Below are 20,023 nucleotides of genomic sequence, written 5' to 3'. Positions count from 1 at the left end.
ATTATGAAAATGCTCCTTCTTAACATTTAAATTTCATATAATCAGATTTATTTTTAATAAAAAATTATAAAAAATAAAATAAAATCACATTGATTAATTTTTAGAATTACAGAAAAATAAATATATGATTATATATATATGAGTAGCGTTCAGAGGCCTTAAAAGGAGCCAAACATTGTGCCAAACATCTTTTCAATGTATGGGTTAGAAATTTTAAAAATAGAGATCATCCTCATAAAAAATCAGCTCATTCCAAAATTTCTAATCCCATTAAAAGTGATTTACAAAAATCGGATGATCCACAATTCTTCAACTTGTAAACTATGGTAAAAGTTTTGGAATGATCTGATTTTTTATGAAGATGATCTCTTCACCATAGAGATCATCCTCATAAAAAATAAAAAAATTAAAAAAAACCAGTGCATTCCGAAACTTCTAACCCTTATTTTGAGAAATGTTTGAGACAATATTTAGCTCTCTTTAGGGCCTTTGAACACACACACACACACACACACACAATCTCTCTCTCTCTCTCTCTCTCTCTCTCTCTCTCTCTCTCTCTCTCTCTCTATATATATATATATATAGGGGGCGGTTCAAGGGCCATATGAGAAAATATATGAAAAAACTTTCATTTTTCAAAATAAGAGATAGAGGTTTTGGATTGAGCTGATTTTTTGCAAGGATGGTCACTATGATGAAAAGATCATCCTCACAAAAAATCAGCTCAATCAGAAACTTCTAAATCCATCAAAAGTGATTTACAAATTAGTGATAAAAATTAGTAAAAAACAACGGTCCACATTCTAAATCACTTTTAATGGGATTAGAAGTTTCAGATTGGGCTGATTTTTTTTTTGGATGATCATCCCATCATAGAGATCATCCTCACAAAAAATCAGCTCAATCCAAAATTTCTAACCCATATTTTAAAATTTTATTAAAAACGAAAGTTTTTACATATGTTTTCTCATATGGCCCTTGAACCTGACCCATATATATATATATGGGTGGCATTCAATGGCCAACTTTTTAGCTAAACATTTTGCAAAACATGAGTTAGAAGTTTTGGAATGGGCTGATTTTTGGTGAGTATAATCTCTACGGTGAGGAGATCATCCTCACCAAAAATCAGCCCATTCCAAAACTTCTAACCCATGTTTACACATTGAAAAATCGTGGATCATCCATTTTTTGTAAACTATTTTTGATGGGGTTAGAAGTTTTGGAATGGGCTGATTTTTGGTGATGATGATCTCCTCACCGTAGAGATCATCCTCACCAAAAATCAGCCCATTCCAAAACTTCTAACTCATGTTTTGAAAAATGGTTTGCCAAAAAGTTGGCCATTGAACGCCCCCTATATATATATAGTATTAGTACCCGTATACACATAAAACTACTCATAAAGCTACAACGTGTTTTGTCTTATATGGGCAAAAATGTTTGGAATGGGCTGATTTTTTGTGAGAATGATCTCTATGGTGAGGAGATCTTCCTTGCCAAAAATCAGCCCATTGTGAAACTTCTAGCCCCATGTTTACAAGTTGAAAAATTTTAGACTGTCCAATTTTTGTAAATCACTTTTGATGGGGTTAGAAGTTTTGAAATGGAATATATATATATATTCGAAAACCCTAAAAAGAATCAAACATTTTTCAATGTATGGATTAGAGATTTTAGAATGAGCTGATTTTTTGTGAGGATGATCTCTATGATGAGATCTTCCTCACAAAAAATCAGTCCATTCCGAAACTTCTAACCTCATTAAAAGTGATTTATAAAAATTGGACGGTCCACTCTTTTTTAACTTGTAAACTAAGATTATAAGTTTCAGAATGAGCTGATTTTTGGTGAAGATGATCTTTTTACCATAGAGATCATCCTTACAAAAAAAAAAATCAGCTCATTATGAAACTTCCACCCCTATTTTCAAAATGTTTGACACAATATTTGACTCTCTTTAGCCCCCGAACAGTTCCCATATATATATATATATAATCGACTTCCACTCACGTATTCATGGTTTCAAGACTGCCAATCCCAATTTGTCTTTGCCTGAATTGTAATGGATTTGCCTTGATGAGTCCAACACGACTTGGTGGCTTGTGAAACCGGGATAAGGATGTCCACAACCAACATACAAGCTTTATACCAACAGTTGATTATTTAGATGTGATGCCAACAGTCAACTTATCAGACATTGCTTGCATATTCTGTAAAGTACTTCCAACCAACATTTTTAACGAATTAGTTAAATCAAAATCCATTATAATTAATAACACCCCCAATGGGAAAGCCTTGCAAATTGATCTTAAACTAAAATTGATCAAGAAAATTCATCTCCACTACCCTCCCATACACTATGATGATCCCTGTGTTATAAACATAACCCCCTATCCATCTACAGAAACCTTGATGCCCCCTTGGGACCAGCAGGGTACCTTCTTGTTATGGGGGAAAGCAACCCACAATTCCAACTCGGTTTCATGACAGTTTGAAGTTACAGCAATCCATGGCCATCGCCGTCCATGTGTGGGTCATTGGCATCACTCTGTTAATCATTAGAAAGAGGGAGACTACTTAGCACGTTTTAGTGATCAGAGCAACTGAGAGATGGTCTTCATTCCAAATTATTGGCAAGTAGTTGAGAAATCATTTTACCTGCTCGTTTTGGCTGGCAGGAATATTAAATTCTGCTGTTGAAACATGAGAAAGATCATTGGGAGTTCCCTGCAGGTCCCAAAAATTAGATGAGAGAACTCTTAAATCGCCCCACAAACTCTGTGCTACCATGGCCGACTCTAGGGCACTCTGCAAGTGTATCAAATTTCATAAATATGTGGAGAATATTTGTTGTCAAAAAATTCAGTAGCAGAGGATCATGGTTTCACAATTAAAATGTCACGACAGATAAATGGCTTTGAAAATGGAGATAAAAGAACACTCAAAAACTTATTTATACTTCATACAGAAACCGAATGAGGATGTGAGAACACAAAATACAGTAAAGATTGCAGCAAGTCCTGCTCGTCCAGCCTCCAAAAATAAGCAATCACTTAAAACGAACGCCGAGGCTTGCTTGGTACCAGATGGGACCCAGTCAGCCATTTCACTGGTTCAATGACCAATTAGGTTTTCAGTACATTAGTCGAAATAGGCACTAGTAATTCGTACCTGCTCATCTAAATCGGTAGATGGATTCTCAACTCCAACAGGTAAATGTTTAGAAAGACCTTCATGAGTTACCTGTGAATACAAACCCCACAAATCATATGAGAAAACTGGACAAATCCACACCAAAAGTGAACTTCTACTCATCAGTTTGAACTCTTATTTCTGTTTAAAAGTGACATTTGGAAATGAGCTTTAAAGCTGGTTGATTTCATAAAATAAGACTCAATATTTTGAGTTCCTTTTGTAGGGAGACTCCTTTTTTATGACATCTCTTGAACTAAAGGAATGGTGATTCCTCATTCACTTTCAAGAGTTTTATCAGGATAGCACATAACAGGGACACAGAGATGAGTCAGAGTTGACCAAATCACTACATGGGAAGGAAGCAACAAGAAGTACAATAGCTTGGCTGGGAACTAATAGAAGACTAAATCGAGGGGAAGATACAAACATGGTCCTGGTAACTTACCAGGGAAAAAAATTGCAAATTGGTCCTCGCAGTTGTTTAAGAACTGGAAGAACAGTATAAATGAAGGCCAAAAGATGGGGTTGAAATGACCCAATGAGAATGACTTCCCTTCCCTTTCACAATCAAATCCCAAATATAATAAATATAAAACACAAATAGGGTGTTAACTTCTCTCCATTGTATGTATTTGTTTGTTTTGTTTTCTCTTTCCCTTTCCTGCATTATATAGGAAGTCTCATCCTCTTTTTTTTTTTTAATTTTTTTAATTCTTTAAAATACTATTAAAAATTGTATAAACATCCATCCTTAAAGCTCTCCAAATCCCAATGTCAGCCACTTTAGACACCTTTGTCCCCAAAGTTTCAATCATCACAATAATAAAGGGAGAAAGAGGTCTTCCTTGTATCAAGCCTCTAAAGCTTATAAAATAACTAGCACATGGAGAATTAAGCATCACTGAAAGAGGTAGAATATATGTATCCATCTCCATTTCAAACCAAACCATAACTCATTTTCCGAAATAAATTTCTTGGGTTGCTGTCCCTGACCTTTTTTTTTTTGATAAGTTAAATTTATTAAAAAGAGGACAAGAAGTCCTCAAGAAAAATACAAGAGAAGGGAGGAATATAATAAATAGAAAAACAATCACTCCCTGATTACATTATCCCACCTAAACAGAAAATCTTCAAAAAGGAAACACCCCTAAACTCCTTAAATTGCTTACACCAAAGGAACAACAAACTGAGAATACTAAAATAAACTCTTGCATGATACTTTCCTTCACCTCAATGTAAGTTCCTCTCTTTCCACAAGTCCCAACACATTGCAAAGGGGATAAACTTCCATAGAATCTTCCACTTGCCAGAAAAAGAATGGACTTTCCAACTAAAAAGAAGAGGGACAACCGTACTCGAACGACACCACAAAACTTCAAACAAAGAGTGAAAAAAAGACCAAATGTTGTAGGCCAACTCACAATGAATAAGAATATGATCCACTGACTCCCCACTAGACTTACACAAGCAATAAAAATCAATCAAGACGAGGGCCTTACATCTAAGAGAATTGATCGTTGGCAACTTATTCGAAGCCGCCAACCACATAAAAAAAGACACTTCAGAAGGAACCTTGGCTGCTCAAATCAAGGAAGAGGGAAAACAAACCTCAATATTATCTTCAAGAAACCAGTAAAAAGATCTAACCGAAAAGCGACCATCACCATTGCCTTTCCAAATTCGAAGTGGGTAGGAGGGGTTGCATTCGCTTCTAGGAGGATAGGTGGTGTAGAGATACCCCTTTACAGTTTGGTTGGTTGGTCATCTCGACCGACCCTTTATGTCTTCTCTTTTCTTAATAAAGCTTATACTTATCAAAAAAAAAAAAAAAAATCCTAAATAAATAATCCAAGAAGTCCCTACTGAATATGAAAGTTAATCCATACGATGACACCCATGTACATCAGTTGTTTCTAACAATATTTTAAAAACTGAAATGATGATCAGACTGAATATTTGTCAAATTGGTGAGACCACAGTTGGACCCTGGTTCAATTTGGTTGGACCGATGTATGTTTATAAATAAAAAAACCTTAAATACTATAAATTTCCAATAATACCTTTATGTAAATCCATAAAAGATAGTACTCACAAACGACCTTTCACTAGTTGATCATATTTTATTATAAAATCCGTTCAAACTTGGTTGGACACCCAATCGGTCCGGTTTTTAAAACACTGGTTTCTAAGACACCATACCTGCTCAGGCAGACTGGCAGAATGATTCCCAAACTCCATGGGTAAAGGCTTCATTTCTTCTGGAGGTGCCTGCAGGTTCCATATATCATGTGAGAACAACCCACACATCATATAAGAAATGTACATTTTGGAGTATTGTTCATAATATATAAATGCATGAAAGATTACAACGGGTGGGTGCGTGCAGGTAAAATTTGTGCAACCCCCCAATACACAATTTATTGACCATACTAGTATGGAAACATTCACTAGAAAGATGATTTTTTGAAACACCAGGAGAAACTAATTTTAACAGGAGGCCCAAATTAATTTTTCAGATGATCATCTATAGATGGCACTTTGATCAAATGCAAGTGCAACTTAACACTTAATGTTGAAGTCATCCAATAATAGGTTCAAAAACCGTACCTGTTCATCTCTGTTGATAGAAGAATTCCCAGTTCCTTCCATTTCCTGCATACCCACAGGTTAGGTGAGTGAAATCAAATGTAACACACATCTTTTTTCTTATTTTTAATTTAGCTCTTGCCAAGTGTATACCTGCTCATCTTTGGCAGAGAAATTTCCTGACTCCAAAGTTAGAGCGTTAGTATCACCTGGAGTTTCCTGAGGATCGGATAACCCACAAGATAGAAATAGTATGAGTCCAAATTTCTCTTCATAGAACTATTGAAACAAACCAAAACCAACTAATCATGGAAAAGACATGCTTGACAAGTAACATGGAAGTCACAGATATATAAACAAGTTCAAAGCATGGAAAACAAATAAATGTACAGATCCACAAAAAAATCATGTATTCAATTTCCAAGCTTCAGGATCATTTGCCTGCTTTTAAAAGAAAAGCATTGATGTCATTCTCAGAACCCATACCGGCTCATTTTGGTCGGAAGAAATATGCCTTCCACCCTTGGTGAGATCTCTCAATGTACCCTGAAAATCCAATAAATCAGATAGAAAACATGGTAAGAGGAAGAGCACTACTATGTCCAAATCTCACTATCAGACACATATAAATGAAGACAGCATAGTATACAACAGGAACAAGATTAAGAATGAAAGATACCTTCAGCGCTTTCAATGAACTAAGGAAGCACGATCTAATATACATTTATCAAGAGATCAGTGTGAGAATTTTATTAAGACTCAAAAACTCTCAGAGGTGGTCTACTAACCAAGAAGGTAACTTCCCTTCCCCTTAGTGGGTCGGAGAGGGTTTCTGAAATGCAATTACCAAGTATTTGGCCGGGACAATGTCTCCCAACTTTGGTTTCTTTTCAAGAAGCCCAGGGAAACTTTGTATAACACTCCGAGACATTCTCTAAACATTTAACCAAATAAGGCAGGTAAATCAGGTCTGACTAGAAGCAATATTACCAATTCACATTACTGAAGCATTTAAAGCCTATCCCAGATAATTTATATTCTTCTATGATTTCTTATTTTCATTATACACAACCAACAGACTCCTTTTCATGGAATTGCTATTGAGGTCTATAAATGAGCTTGGAGAACTGAACAAATACATTTGATTCTTTTTTGTAACATTATATTCAAGCTCAGGAGGACAATATCCCGAATGAAGAAGGGGAGAGAATTGCCATTCTGATGTAGTGTATTAATTAAAAAAATGTTTGTACATGTTCCAAAGTAGTTCCCAAGAAATCTGATTTTGGTTAAAACATTTTACCATCATCTTTTCCCTCTCACATATGAAAGCATTCACATTTCTATAAATTAAGAATTTGATTAATGCAGCAAAAGCTCAATAAATTGAGTTCACAATGTTCCCAGCAATATTAAATTAGGTTTGTAAAATAAATGCAGTTAAACTATGCAGTGTGTACAGAAATGAGAAAACCACACACAGTGTGCAATGATAGGCCTATCCAATCACCATTAGTGAAGACAAAGAAGCACAGTATTAGATCACTACTGTTATACCAACCTTGTTTGCCCACATTAGCCCACATGCATTGCATAGAGACCTTGGACCAGCTGGCCCACGACGCATTGCTGGAGTGGACTTTTCACCAATGCCGCAATGTTTACATTTGCGCTCACTTCATAAAGATCAAGAAACAAATGAAAATGTTGGATTCCAACTTTCAAAGAGAAAAAGGCTTTCATTAAGCAAACACATGGTAAAATAAGGTCATCCGTCGAAACTAGTAATTCAAGCAAACTGAAAAGTTCTCCACTAACTCACACAATTTCTGGACGAGTACCATCATCTTGAAGGAAGCGCTGTGAAGGATCACAATTTGAAGTGACTGCTAGCCCCTCCTTGTTGTTATCCCTTAATGATGCAAACTGACCATTCTTACGGTGCATCCTATCATCACATAGCTCATTTTACAAAAACCCAAGGAATGTAGGAAACCGTTCACAATAAAATAGCCAAGTCACAAAAACTAAGATTTTCCTATTGTTATTAGTAACTAAGATATAAGTACATAAAAAGTAGTACAATTAAATTAAAATTTCTTTTCTTCTACTTTAGAAATCCTACTGAAGATGAAAGAAAAATAACATTTATTGAAAGACATTTAAGTTGAAGTTGGAGCTTTCTTGTGCCGAGAGAAAAGGACACGCATTAGCAGTACCGGCTTTAGTATTAAATGATTCTGTAGTTGTTTGGGATCATCATCATAGTTCTTAAAGCCTTATCCCCACCCAATTTGGTCCCAATCTTGTGCCATATCCTATCATTCACATGACAGGAAAAGGAATCATCTTACCTTTGGGCAACCTCTTTGCGGCAATTATACCGAATTTTCTTGTCAAAGCATCGCTCTTTCCGCTTTTCTCGGAATCTAACCAAGGAAGCAATTCTTCGTGAAAGGTTTGAGTGTCTCGGTGCATCACACCCCCTCTAGAAAAATTTCATTGAATTCGTGACAAGTGAATAAATATAAAAGTTAAAAAAGAAAATGGAACCACAACATGAATTAAAAAAAAAAAAAAAATTACATAGTTTCAGACATACCCTGTTATTCTGGAGAAAGGGTACATCAATGGTAGGCACAGCAGTAGGTATTTCTTGCCCTCCCAAAAGTAATAACACTGCTTGCACCTATTGTACACAAATCTCAACAATGATAAGCATTACCTAAAGAATGAAATTAACCAACAAGTGGACTAATTAAATCATATTAATGAATTGATCCACCAATAACAATCAATATTTCAGTACAGTCAAAGCACTTAAATGTGAAAATTAAGGGGTGAAAAAAGAGCACACTATAATAAGCGGGATACACAAGAAATGGCAAAAATCAACAATACCAAGCACTAACTAGATATTAAGTTTACATATAAATTAAAAAAAAAAACCTAATTATTAGGTCAAAAATGACATTTGATACTTCTCAATACAAGCACTAACAAGAAACTTGCTCCAAAGAGGAAGATGATGGATCAATGATCACAGACATGTAGCTAAGCATGATCATCATGAATAGACAACAACCCCGCATTTTCAAATTCTCATTTCAAAGAAAAAGAGAAGAAAAAAAAAAGATGACCCAAACAGTCCACCACTAAAGCAACAACATATCCATCTTAGACGGAATCGATCTTTTTCAAAAATAAAAATAAAATAAAGGGTTACTGGTTAGCAAGGTCAAGTTGGATTCAAGGATGTTTGAACCTAGGACGTGGGAACAACACTTCACACATATTGAACCTAGACGGGATCGATTTTGGACGTTATTCTAATCAATAATTTTTATTACCCTTGGAACAAAAAAAAATTCCAGCCATTCAGCTTAGTACAGATGATTTTGCTTACATTGGAAACTTTAACAAGCTGTTAGTGAGTTAAAATAAAACCAAAATAAATTGCATCACCATTCTTCAACCTAGCACAGATGAAACAACTATGAAGTTACACAAATTTCTTCAGCGAGGAATTCCAAGACAAATCACTAACTTGGTAGCTAAAAAAGGTTGCCCTCTCAACTCCCCTTCCCTCACATTTCACTTTTAGATCTCATCCTTTAACACTAAGGGAAAGACTCTGCAATTTTTTTCGACTCAAAATTTTCTAGCCAAGATCCTTCCTATGTAGCTATGTGGATTGTTGGATCCTCAACTACTTGGGTTTTGTAGTCATCACCATTCATGAATTCAGAATAGCGTGAATGGTCACCAAAAGGATTTTTCATTTTAAAAACAAAATCAAATGACCTAGATTTCGCTATGCAACAGAGATTTGGGTAGGGAGATTCAATTATACAAGGGGAAGGTGTTAGGCAATCCACATTGCATCAATCTATTGTTGATGGGGATATCAAGGCTTGAAGAGCATATTTATGTTTTTTTAGTTTTCTATGTTGGGCTTTTAATTTTATGTTTTTTGGGATTTTGTTTTGGATTTATTTTTATGTTTTTGGGTTTATTTTCATATTTTATTGGCCTATGGTCTTAATACTGATGTTTAGGGGTAGTTTAGTAACTTTAGTATGTCTTTTTATTAATTAAGTTTATAAGGGTAGACAATTTAAGAGAGAAAATTACGAAAAATTAGAGAATTTTTGTAATTTATCTTTAAGTTAAGGGTAGCTTAGGTCTTTTTCTCTTTAGGGTTTTGCTTTAGTATTTAAACACATCTTTATTTTATTTTGTGGGAGCATTTGGAAATAAAATTTATTGAATTTTCTGTTTTCTTGATCTTGTCACGGAAACCCTTAGCTAGATAAACTTCCATATTGTTTGTCTCACATAAATGCAATCTTATTGCAAGATCTTAAATATTAATTAAAAATAATATCTCATTGTCACAGTTTTTTAATATCATATTTCATTGTGATCATAAATATTTTTCATAATTTTAAAAATAATAAATATCCTTAAGAAATTCTTTCTAATTGAGTTATATCTTAACTTTTTTTTTGTGTTTGATCTTTATTTCGTTAAGATTTTAAATCTTCTCATCAAAAAACATGATCTAATGCCATTGGGATGTAGAGGAAGAAATTTTATGAACTTAAAAAAAAAACTCAACAAAAAACTTATTTTTCACCGCTGAATTTTATTTTTAAATTTGGGAGTTCAGTTGACATCCATTTTTCAACACCTTTGATGATGCTCAACATATATATATTTCTCTTTTGAATCCATGTTTTTCCACGAAATTTAGAAGGTTGTGGTGTTGGATTTCCAATGTTGTAGTAAGTCACGTGGGCCCATCAACCCTTAGTAAGATTTGAAATTTACTTGGTAAGAAAAAAAAATTGTCTATAGTCAATGACATAATGGACACATGGGATAGAGGAATTCCACCCTTTTGGTGGGACTCCATTTTCTAACTTTTCTTGCCTACGCTTTTCATGTGTGGGATCCGCTAAATTTGTTAAATACTTACTATGTGTGAGAGATACAAAAAAATGCGTGCATAGGATATCTTGCATGGTGATTTGGATAGTATAACTTCGGAAACAAACACGCCCTTTGGGCTTACCCTATCATAACCCAAATCTTTAAGCAAAATCCCAAACAATATTCTCCACTCCCTTCTTTCATCTTCTTCCCTCACTGTCTTGCATTAATTGTCCTACATTATTGGTTTCAAAATAGAAAAAGAGACATGGAATAAAGTGACATATTAGTCAGAAAGCTCGAGATGAGATTTCTCGTACCACCTTTTGATAAGAACCTGATTTTCAAAATGCAGGCCTCCTACCACTCCCATTGATTTTTACCCATAACTAGCTCCCAACAGGAAGGCTAGGATATCTGAGAGAGAGTGTTTGGAAAGGGATATCCAACCTGGAACATATACATTTCAGGCTAGTGTGGGCTCTTCCATTAGATTTTGGGAAGACTTAGAAGTATAGTATTTACTGTTGTGCTTTTATTCGTGACCATTTTATAGCAAAATTTCTTTGAGGATCCTCCAACCATCCATAGTGGAGTTCAATTTTTTTTTTTTTTTTTGTTTTAACGATGAACCATTTGAACACCAAGAGGAAATGATTGATCATGTCCTCCTTCAAAATCCCTTTTCCTTGATGGTTTTGCAATGATGCTTGTGTAGGCAATGAAGGTTTTCAAGTGCAAATATACCAAAGATCAAGTCCATAGGGAAGTTTTTCCTTGTTAGATTTGGATTTTGCGTAGGGGTTGTCAATAGAAAGGTCATCCATCAGTTATAAGAATTTGTCCTGCCTTGGGGTCTAATAAGGCTCTATTTGTTGCATTTTTAGGCTGTGTATCACGTTTTACCAACCAAAAAGAAAAACACAAGCACATAAGCCCTGTTCTGCATAGAAATATTACAGTGGGAAAGCAGTCAAATTTATAAGCTTAAGAAAATCTCGAAAAACAATTAATGAACCAAACAATTACTTAGTAACCTAGATGTCAACAGAAAAGGCTACATAAGTAAACAAAAACATTGCAAAAAAAGAAAAAAAAATGCAGAATTGCCAGTAATTCCAATAACAAATCAAACAAATTGTCCAAATTCATAAATTTCTTTCCGATTCTAATAACAATCGAACGAGAAGACAATACAGGCATCTCAAACTCAAGTTAAAAAAAATCAATCAAATAGAAGTAGAAATTCCGGACCTTTTCAGGGCTGACCGCATGAAATACGTAAACCTCGCCTTCAAAAGAGAGCGTTAGCTCACTCGTCCGAGACGTCAAAGCAATAGTGGTGTGCACCCCAGGGTTTCCCAAATTCTCCTGCCCGTCTTCAACCTCATCATCCATAATCTCCTCATCAACTTCATATCCTCCATCGTCATCGTCGATCTGGATAGGGTTCTTCAAGTAATCCGCATGGCCTCCAAAGGGACGAGATTGTAGTGGTTGTGGATTCACCGCAGCCATCATACGAGCATAGAAGCTCCTCAATGAACAGAAACGAAACCCTAACTCTTAACACCTACACCCATAGCATGTCTCGTTCCAGAAAAAAGAAAAAAAAAAAACTTATAATCTTCTCTAGAATTCTGAAAACGATAACCCTAAATTGAAGTCAATTGCAGCTTTGAAACCCTAGAGCGATTGAGTAGAAGATGACCTCCAAAATATCTAAAAATGGCGACTGAATTCTTCGAAGAGACTCTCTGTTTGAACTTTAATTTTGAAGATTGCCAAAATTAAATAAATTTTTTTAAAAAAAATTTCCGAACAACAGAGAACCTGTTTTAGGCAAAAACGATGTTTCACATTTAAGCGGCCTGTGAGAAATAACTACGAGAAACACGATGGAACTTTATTAGAAACAGCGGGAATACGATAACCGTTAGTTTCTAATCTGATTCGTGATGTTATGTGGGGCCCATTACCTGATTTGTCACATTGGTGTACATATGGAGGGACAGATGTGAGTCTTAAGCACGTACGGTTGGTGAAATCAGTACAACGTGGCACACGATCATTTATCAGATTTGAAAGTGGTCTAGATAATTTGGGAAATTACGAGAATAGGATTTCGCGCCTCTTCAGAAAGGCGGTTGATACTTTGCCATATTCGCTAACGCCTAAAAACGGAAATTTTATTTTATTTTATATAAAAAAGGAAGATTTCATGTGCAACGCTTGTACAATTATACAATGTGTATGGACTACACGATTTTCCCATTTCGTCAACGAAATCAGGTTTCGTGATTTGTTTATACGAATAATAGAAAATAATGATTTTCTAATCCCTTGTACATGCCTCTGATGTGGCATGGATTAAAATCATAAATTCTTTTTCTTGAGATGCCTAACTGCACATGTCTATGAAGATGTATAGTTATGCATCCGAAAGAAATCTATAATTCTCGTCTTATGTCACATCAGGGAATGTATGAGGTGGTGTGTTAGAGTATGCCCCGCCCCCTTCTTCAGACGTACGCCTCATCACAAAACACAATAGATCATTTGTCTCAGGCAAATGATCTATGGCTCGGGGGGAGGGTTCAGATTAGTACAACATAAAAAAAAAAAAAATGTAGATTAATTCTTGTCATGGAGAATAAATCATCCATTACCACACTTACACTTGGAAGAAATCAACTTCAGAGAATTATACAAAATGATGGATTTCGGATAAATGTTGAGATTAGAAGGTAAAAATGTAATCATATTTGATGATTCATGGACTAATTCAATGTATCATCTGTTGATCCCTTAGCCAAAGTTTGTTTATGAAATTTTGAAAAAATATTGGAGAATTTTGTGACGGCCCGTCCATTACCAAGCTGTTTTTACTACCCGGAACAGCAGCTAAAACACTTTTGTAAAAGAAAATACAAAAGTTTAAGGTATCTGTAACGGGTAGTGCCGTTCCATAATGCAATTATGACACCATTATAATAGAAGAGAGAACAATCAACAAAAATAAAATAAAAAATGATACCCACTGCCATAATTATATGTTTTAAAAAACATTCTACAAAACCACAGTTAATTGCAATTTCCCAAATAAAAAGTTAATTGAAAATGTCAAAACTCAAGAGGGAGGCTGGCTGGCTTGCGGCTTCAAAGCCTAATGAATTAACCTTCTACTACCCAGATTCCATTTTATATACTAGTATTGATAATTGATAAACAACTAAAAATCTAACAAAATTATATGAATGATATATTGATGAAGACACAATCTGTACATTAAATCTGTGAACCACCACCACTTCCATTTGTGCATATAGATCTGATGAAAGTAGCAACCACCGTACCCTTATCTGTCCAGGAAGCAATACCACACTTACAGCTCAGCAGTTGTTACAGCCAACTTATCATTCCTGCAATTAGAGGAAGGGACGACAGGGAGAGCCTCAGGGCAGTTTCCGATATCAGAGCCATTAGCTTCAGCCTTTAAGAAACCCCATTAAAAAAAACACAACAAAAATAATCACATCAGTATTGAAGTTTTACACAATTAAGATGAGAAAAGTAGAAATGCTCTTCACTGGGAGAGGTACCTGTTTGGTAGGGGTCACAGGACTCTGAACTCCCTCAGTTGTAACCTTCGAAAGAACTCTTAAAGTTCCCTGCATATTGAAATATTAGCTTGTGAGACAACTAGAAACTCCAAACACCTGAAGGAGTTATTCCTGAGAAAATTGTGTGGTTTTAACAACACAATGTGGGCTCTGTAAAATTTCTAACTCTATCGGACTGGATCTAGGAGTTGGAGGAAGCAAATAAAGAGCACAACCCACACAGAGAAGGCCCCTCCAAATATACAAGGGATCTGGGAGTCCAAGGAGGCAAACTGAACAAGATGAAAACCAAAGATTTGATATCTGGAGCTCGTCAAACCCTTCAAGGCGTTCTTTGGTCTCCTAAACAATTCTACCACAACAAATTTCAAAGAAACTAACTCGGTTATCTTTAGTAGTGTTAATATCAAATAAAATAAGCAAACATTGAAAAACTGAATCTAATTATCAATTGGGTGCCCTTGTTGGAGATGAATTTATCTTTGATCGTTTGCCAGAAAAATGATATATGATGTGTCCATATGTGCAGAAGACAAGGAAAACACACTTCAAATGGACCATTATCTGTTTAGGTTAGACCGAAACCCATCGGATTTTAATCGAAAAATGGTTTGATGATCAAATGGTCTACAATGGACCAATAAACATGCTCAATGCGGCTTCATCGTGGGCTCGATCATTGCCAATAAAGAGAATCAGTCTGAAAAAGAGAATGGGTCTCTATGGGCCAAGGTGAACTTGATCACAAAATATTCAACGGCACAAATAAAGAGACTGGTCAAGTTGGTCTCAACCAATTAGGCCTTGAGTCATATGGGGCCTATTCCGGACAGGCTTTGGGTACTTTAAGACCCACAAGCCAATGACATTTTCATTTTTGTCTTCCTACACAAATAAAAGCTCTGGGACAAAATTGGACTTTGGTCCTTCAAGTTTGGATGTTAGTGGACTGGATTTTAGGTAAAAAGATGAACCACTATCTAAACACAAGAACGGGCCAAAATTTATAACGTGTTTTGGGATTTGGGCACAATAATGGGGTTTTAGTTATGTTAGGACCCATTCTATATAAGAAAGAACCAAGTCGTCAAGGTAAAACAAAATGGATTGGGATTTTGTAACCCAAACCCTAGCTTCAAATTCTTTTTCATAATGGTCCCTCTCAAAAGAGAAAATGAGAATATGAGACAGAAATGAGTATGATAGAACTCAAACACAAATGGATTGAGCAAAGAGATTTATTTAGGTTGGGAACACTTCCAAAAACTCAAAGCGATGGGGGGTTTGGGATGAACAAAGAGATTGGCCATGCAGGATCATGGTGGTAACAACAAAAATATTAACCATTACAGCGGCAATGACGAAAAACTTCAGCAACTGCTAAGCAGTAAAATGGCAAAAATGTCTGGTGCAAAACAGTTCATGTTACAATTGATCTCTGGTGAGATTCCATGAAGTAGAGAAACATGTACATGCATGTAGTTACGAAACTGCATGACTAACCTAACTCCATAATCTACTAATCCTAACTACATCCAGATAATGATATGGTGCTTCACTGTATACCTTAATACAATACAACAACATAATATAATACACTAGTAACCCTTCCATTTTGGAGGCTTCCTTTGAACAGATTTGATTCTTGAGTGGCTTACTCATATGTTTTGAAGCTGTATTTTCAATTGTGCATCAACATGTTCGAAAGAAAAAAAAGAATTGTAGCTTTGGCAATCTTCAGTTTTTAGCAGGTTAATTGGGATGAAAAATAAAGTTGTTCCTGACTTATCATATTGATTTCCCAATTGGAGTCTTATACTAAAGGTCATGGGTATGGGAACTTTGAAGTGAAAAGAATTGGGAAAAAGCTCAGCTCTTCAAACGGTAGATATTCCTGGAGAGAGTTGAGCTAACCCTTACAAAAGGTGCTCTAGCTGATATCCCAATTTCCTTCTTTCCCTCATTTTCCACGCACTTGAGTGTTAAGTGCCATCTAGATAAGTTAATACAATGGAAGAAAAGAACAAGAATTGCAAGTTTCATCTTGCAAAGTGGAAGCAAGTGTGCTCGCTACAGAAAGTTGGGGGGTATGAGCATATTAAAAAAAATTAAGCTTATGCATCAAGCTCTTCTTGAAAATAGATATGGAGGTTTGGAAAAAAGAAAGCAAGTAGTTAAAATCAAATATGGTGTTGATCAAGACGGGTGAGAAAGCAGAGAGGTAAGCTCACCTTATGGTTGCGGAGTGGAAAGTGATCAACAAAATTCCCCCTCACGATTGCGATAAGGTAGCTTTTAGGGTTGGAATGGGGAAAACAGTTTGATTCTGGTTGGGGAGGTTCATCCAAAGATAAAGGAAGTCTTTAAAAAAGGAGAGGTGAAGGTGAAACTGGACACGAGCACACAACATTATCCTATAATTACTGTTACTGACAGCGATATGTTAACATATAAATAGATATATTAAGGTGATATTCACCGAACCCAGGCCCAAATACAAGAATACATTACATAGACAAAAATCATAAAACTGGAAATTGTGAAGAAAAAACATAGTATTTGATCTGTAAGTATACCAACCTTGTTTGCCCACATAAGCCCACATGCATTGCATAGAGTCCTTGGACCAGCAGGCCCCCGACGCATCATTGGAGTGAACTTTGAACTAGTATGACAATGCGTACATCTGCACATCACATGTACAAATTATGAAAACAAATGTCAAAAAAGAAAATCAAACATAGTATCATCATCAAAAAGAAAACAAAGTAAACAGAAATGAAGTAGAAAAAAGAATATATATAAATATATATATATAGGGTCAGGTTCAAGGGACATATGAGAAAACATATGTAAAAACAATGTAACATTAATAAAATTTTAAAATATGGGTTAGAAATTTCAGATTGAGCTGATTTTTTGTGAGGATGATCTCTATGATGGGAAGATCATCCAAAAAAAAAAAATCAGTCCAATCTAAAACTTCTAACCCCATTAAAACTGATTTAGAATGTGGACCGTCGACTTTTTATCAGTTTTTGTCACTAATTTGTAAATCACTTTTGATGGATTTAGAAGTTTCTGATTGAGCTGATTTTTTGTGAGGATGATCTTCTCATCATAGTGACCATCCTTGCAAAAAATCAGCTCAATCCAAAACCTCTAACCCATGTTTTGCAAAACCATTGTCTTTTCATATGTTTTTACATATGACCCTTGAACCGCCCCCATATATATATATATATATATATATATATATATTTTTTTTTTGGGGGGGGGGGGGGGGGGGGGGGGCATGCCCAAAGAGACAAGGTTTGACCAAAAAAGAATCCATCTGTTGGACCAAAGAGGTTTTTCAAAAGTATTTGAAGTCTTCAACGTTATTGTATGAAAGTATATATCAATGGATGTCATTAACAGGGGAAAAGTAAAATCCATAGTAGGTTACGGGTGTACATGAACCAATGCAGATGTTGTCTAACAGATGAATGGCCAGGTTGCCACATCAGTATTCCACATGGAAAGAAAACCCCAACTTAGTGGTGTATGAAGTTTCAGGTAAAAAAAGAACAACCAAGGGCTAAATATTTTTCAAATGGAGGTTAATAAAAAACTATTACCCTACAAAAAGAAATAACGAAGCTTTGGAAAGATGGATGGTAAGCTGGAACTCACAGAGTTTCTTGTTGGGGATCACCTTGTCCTGAATTCTCGATAGCATTCCCACTTGAAGAAGCTGATGCCAACTCCTCAGAAAGTACCCTAGACGATGTAAACTGACCCTTTCTACGCTGCATCCTGACATAGTCATACATATAGAAATCAGACAAAAATTAGCATGAAAGCCCAGTGTTATAAACGGAGAAGGGGTGGTCATTCATTTTCATTAAAAGAGGGGTTAAGATTTAATCTCACTACGCATCTCGAGAATAACTCTTCCTTTTTCTATTACTTTCTCTTCTACTCATTTTTCAAGAATAAATTCTAGTATAAGTAAACAAAGGAACATGATTCATTCTTTCCCTAAATAACTGGGATTAGGCTATGATGACGATGATTGTTTATGAAGACCTTGTCTGATCCCTTTGGGTGCTGCCCTCCTTATGGTTGAATAATTGCCACAATGCGTTAACCAACCCATGAGTCATTATGCCAAAAAACATATATTGAACTTTTAATCCATAACATTGAGAGCAGAAAAAGTAAGCCACGACCTCAATAACCATGCATTTCCCTAAGCACTTGTAAATACAATCAAGAGTATTACTTAAGTGGCAATTGTGATACATGAGGCCTCCCATAATTAGATGTGTTCTTAGAAGGAATTATTATCTCAACGTAAGCTAGCTCAGAACAGTAAAGATAAAAGTTCCCCAAAAGGTGGATTGAACTAAAGAAAATCTCATTTGTTCCTTTTCTTGACAAGTGATCTAATTGTGTTCCCTTCTCCCATTGAACTTTTCTTCTTTTCACTTAATTTAAAGAAAGCAAAACATTAAGAAGTAAAATTGAAATATAGAGATAAATTTACATACCTGAGTGCAACTTCTTTGCGAACATTATATCGGATTTTCTTCTCAAAATTTAGTTCTTTTCGCTTTTTACGAAACCTACTCAATGAGGCGGCTCTCTGTGGAAGATTCGAGTGTGGCATAAAGTCGCCAGAACCCTAGAAGAAATACAGAGAACGAAAATAAAATCCCAAAGTCCCAATATCATAAGTAAAAATATTTAAAAAACTTGCAAAAATAATACTTTTTGATTCTGAGAGGCTAATGCCATGCTTGGCACTTCAGAAGGTACTTCGAATCCTCCCAACAGCAACAGCACAGCCTGCACCTGTAGTGATCAACAAAAGAATAAAACCCTAATTCAGAACTAAAATTCTCTTAATCCATAAACGACAAATCACTCAAAGATTTGCCCCAAATAATAGGACACAAGAACCAACCCAATAAACCCTAAATTAAGTGATTAATCCCCTTTAAAAAAAAAAAGAGACCTTTTCGGGCGATACGGTATCAAACACGAAGATCTCTCCCTGAAACGAAATAGAGAGCTGATCCGAACCTTCACCCCGCGAAGAAGAGGAGTGGTTGGCAACTGGGAAGTACCCAGAATCCTCCATCACTTCAACTCTGTCTGTTGCGCCACTATTTGAATTGGGTCCATCGATCTGGCTTGGATGGTTGTTTATGACATTGTTCCCATGGCCGTACAATTGCCGGGCAGAACCAGTGCTCAAAGCTTGGGTTTTCGTTACAGTCATCTTTGCATCATTACCACGGAGATTAACTAAGATGAAACCCTAACCCTAGTCTTGATTGCAAGAATACTCTTTCGATGCTGCAGTTAAGGAGAATGTGAAAACAGCTCAGGAGCGGACGACAAGGGCTTCGGATAACGTCAACCGTGTAAAAAATTACGTATAATGCCCTTATATAGCACCTAAGCACAAATACCCCCTCCTGACAATCGTTCCCTACGCCCCCGTTACAGAACCGCAGATCATTTGCATCGGGATTCGTAGAACCATAAATCTTCTCATTGTGTATCGCAATGCATTTGATCTACGGTTCCATGATAAGGACTTAGGTAAAGGTTTGTTTGATGAGTGATACTTGCGTATGAGAGTTACTAATTCGCGCGAGCTTTTTAATTTATTGCATTTAAAAAGG

The 20,023-nt window shown here is 35.8% G+C and overlaps 2 protein-coding genes across 2 annotated transcripts; both read right to left on the bottom strand.

Annotated features, from left to right (window-relative positions):
- Nucleotides 1-2,254: 2,254 nt before the first annotated feature.
- LOC147409104 (GATA transcription factor 24-like) lies at nt 2,255-12,598 on the bottom strand. The gene is made up of 12 exons (XM_086425478.1): nt 11,977-12,598; nt 8,390-8,476; nt 8,142-8,275; nt 7,610-7,735; nt 7,349-7,463; nt 6,274-6,333; nt 5,941-6,006; nt 5,809-5,853; nt 5,401-5,469; nt 3,178-3,249; nt 2,665-2,814; nt 2,255-2,554 (listed from the first exon to the last, which is right to left on the bottom strand). Exons 1-12 carry the CDS (start codon nt 12,241-12,243, stop codon nt 2,504-2,506), a joined length of 1,242 nt encoding a protein of 413 aa, XP_086281604.1. The 5' UTR covers nt 12,244-12,598; the 3' UTR covers nt 2,255-2,503.
- Nucleotides 12,599-13,741: 1,143 nt separating this feature from the next.
- Nucleotides 13,742-19,766, bottom strand: LOC147409103 (GATA transcription factor 24-like). The gene is made up of 7 exons (XM_086425488.1): nt 19,348-19,766; nt 19,101-19,184; nt 18,881-19,014; nt 18,021-18,143; nt 16,926-17,031; nt 14,325-14,393; nt 13,742-14,215 (listed from the first exon to the last, which is right to left on the bottom strand). The coding sequence occupies exons 1-7, from the start codon at nt 19,612-19,614 to the stop codon at nt 14,108-14,110; spliced, it is 891 nt and encodes a 296-aa protein (XP_086281614.1). The 5' UTR covers nt 19,615-19,766; the 3' UTR covers nt 13,742-14,107.
- Nucleotides 19,767-20,023: the final 257 nt, after the last annotated feature.

The sequence above is a fragment of the Akebia trifoliata genome, chromosome 2 (assembly GCF_017979445.1).
Source record: "Akebia trifoliata isolate Shusen 1 chromosome 2, ASM1797944v1, whole genome shotgun sequence".
In the NCBI taxonomy this organism is placed as follows: domain Eukaryota; kingdom Viridiplantae; phylum Streptophyta; class Magnoliopsida; order Ranunculales; family Lardizabalaceae; genus Akebia; species Akebia trifoliata.
This window is presented reverse-complemented; position numbering and strand designations above follow the sequence as displayed.

Coding starts and splice junctions, on each gene's coding strand:
- LOC147409103 (XM_086425488.1), bottom strand. CDS start 19,614: ATGACTGTAACGAAAACCCAAGCTTTGAGCACTGGTTCTGCCCGGCAA. Junction 18,144..18,880: donor CGCAAAGAAGTTGCACTCAG/GTATGTAAATTT, acceptor TGACTATGTCAG/GATGCAGCGTAGAAAGGGTC. Junction 14,216..14,324: donor CTGTGACCCCTACCAAACAG/GTACCTCTCCCA, acceptor GGTTTCTTAAAG/GCTGAAGCTAATGGCTCTGA.
- LOC147409104 (XM_086425478.1), bottom strand. CDS start 12,243: ATGATGGCTGCGGTGAATCCACAACCACTACAATCTCGTCCCTTTGGA. Junction 6,007..6,273: donor CTTCCGACCAAAATGAGCCG/GTATGGGTTCTG, acceptor TCCGATCCTCAG/GAAACTCCAGGTGATACTAA. Junction 5,854..5,940: donor TCTCTGCCAAAGATGAGCAG/GTATACACTTGG, acceptor GTGGGTATGCAG/GAAATGGAAGGAACTGGGAA.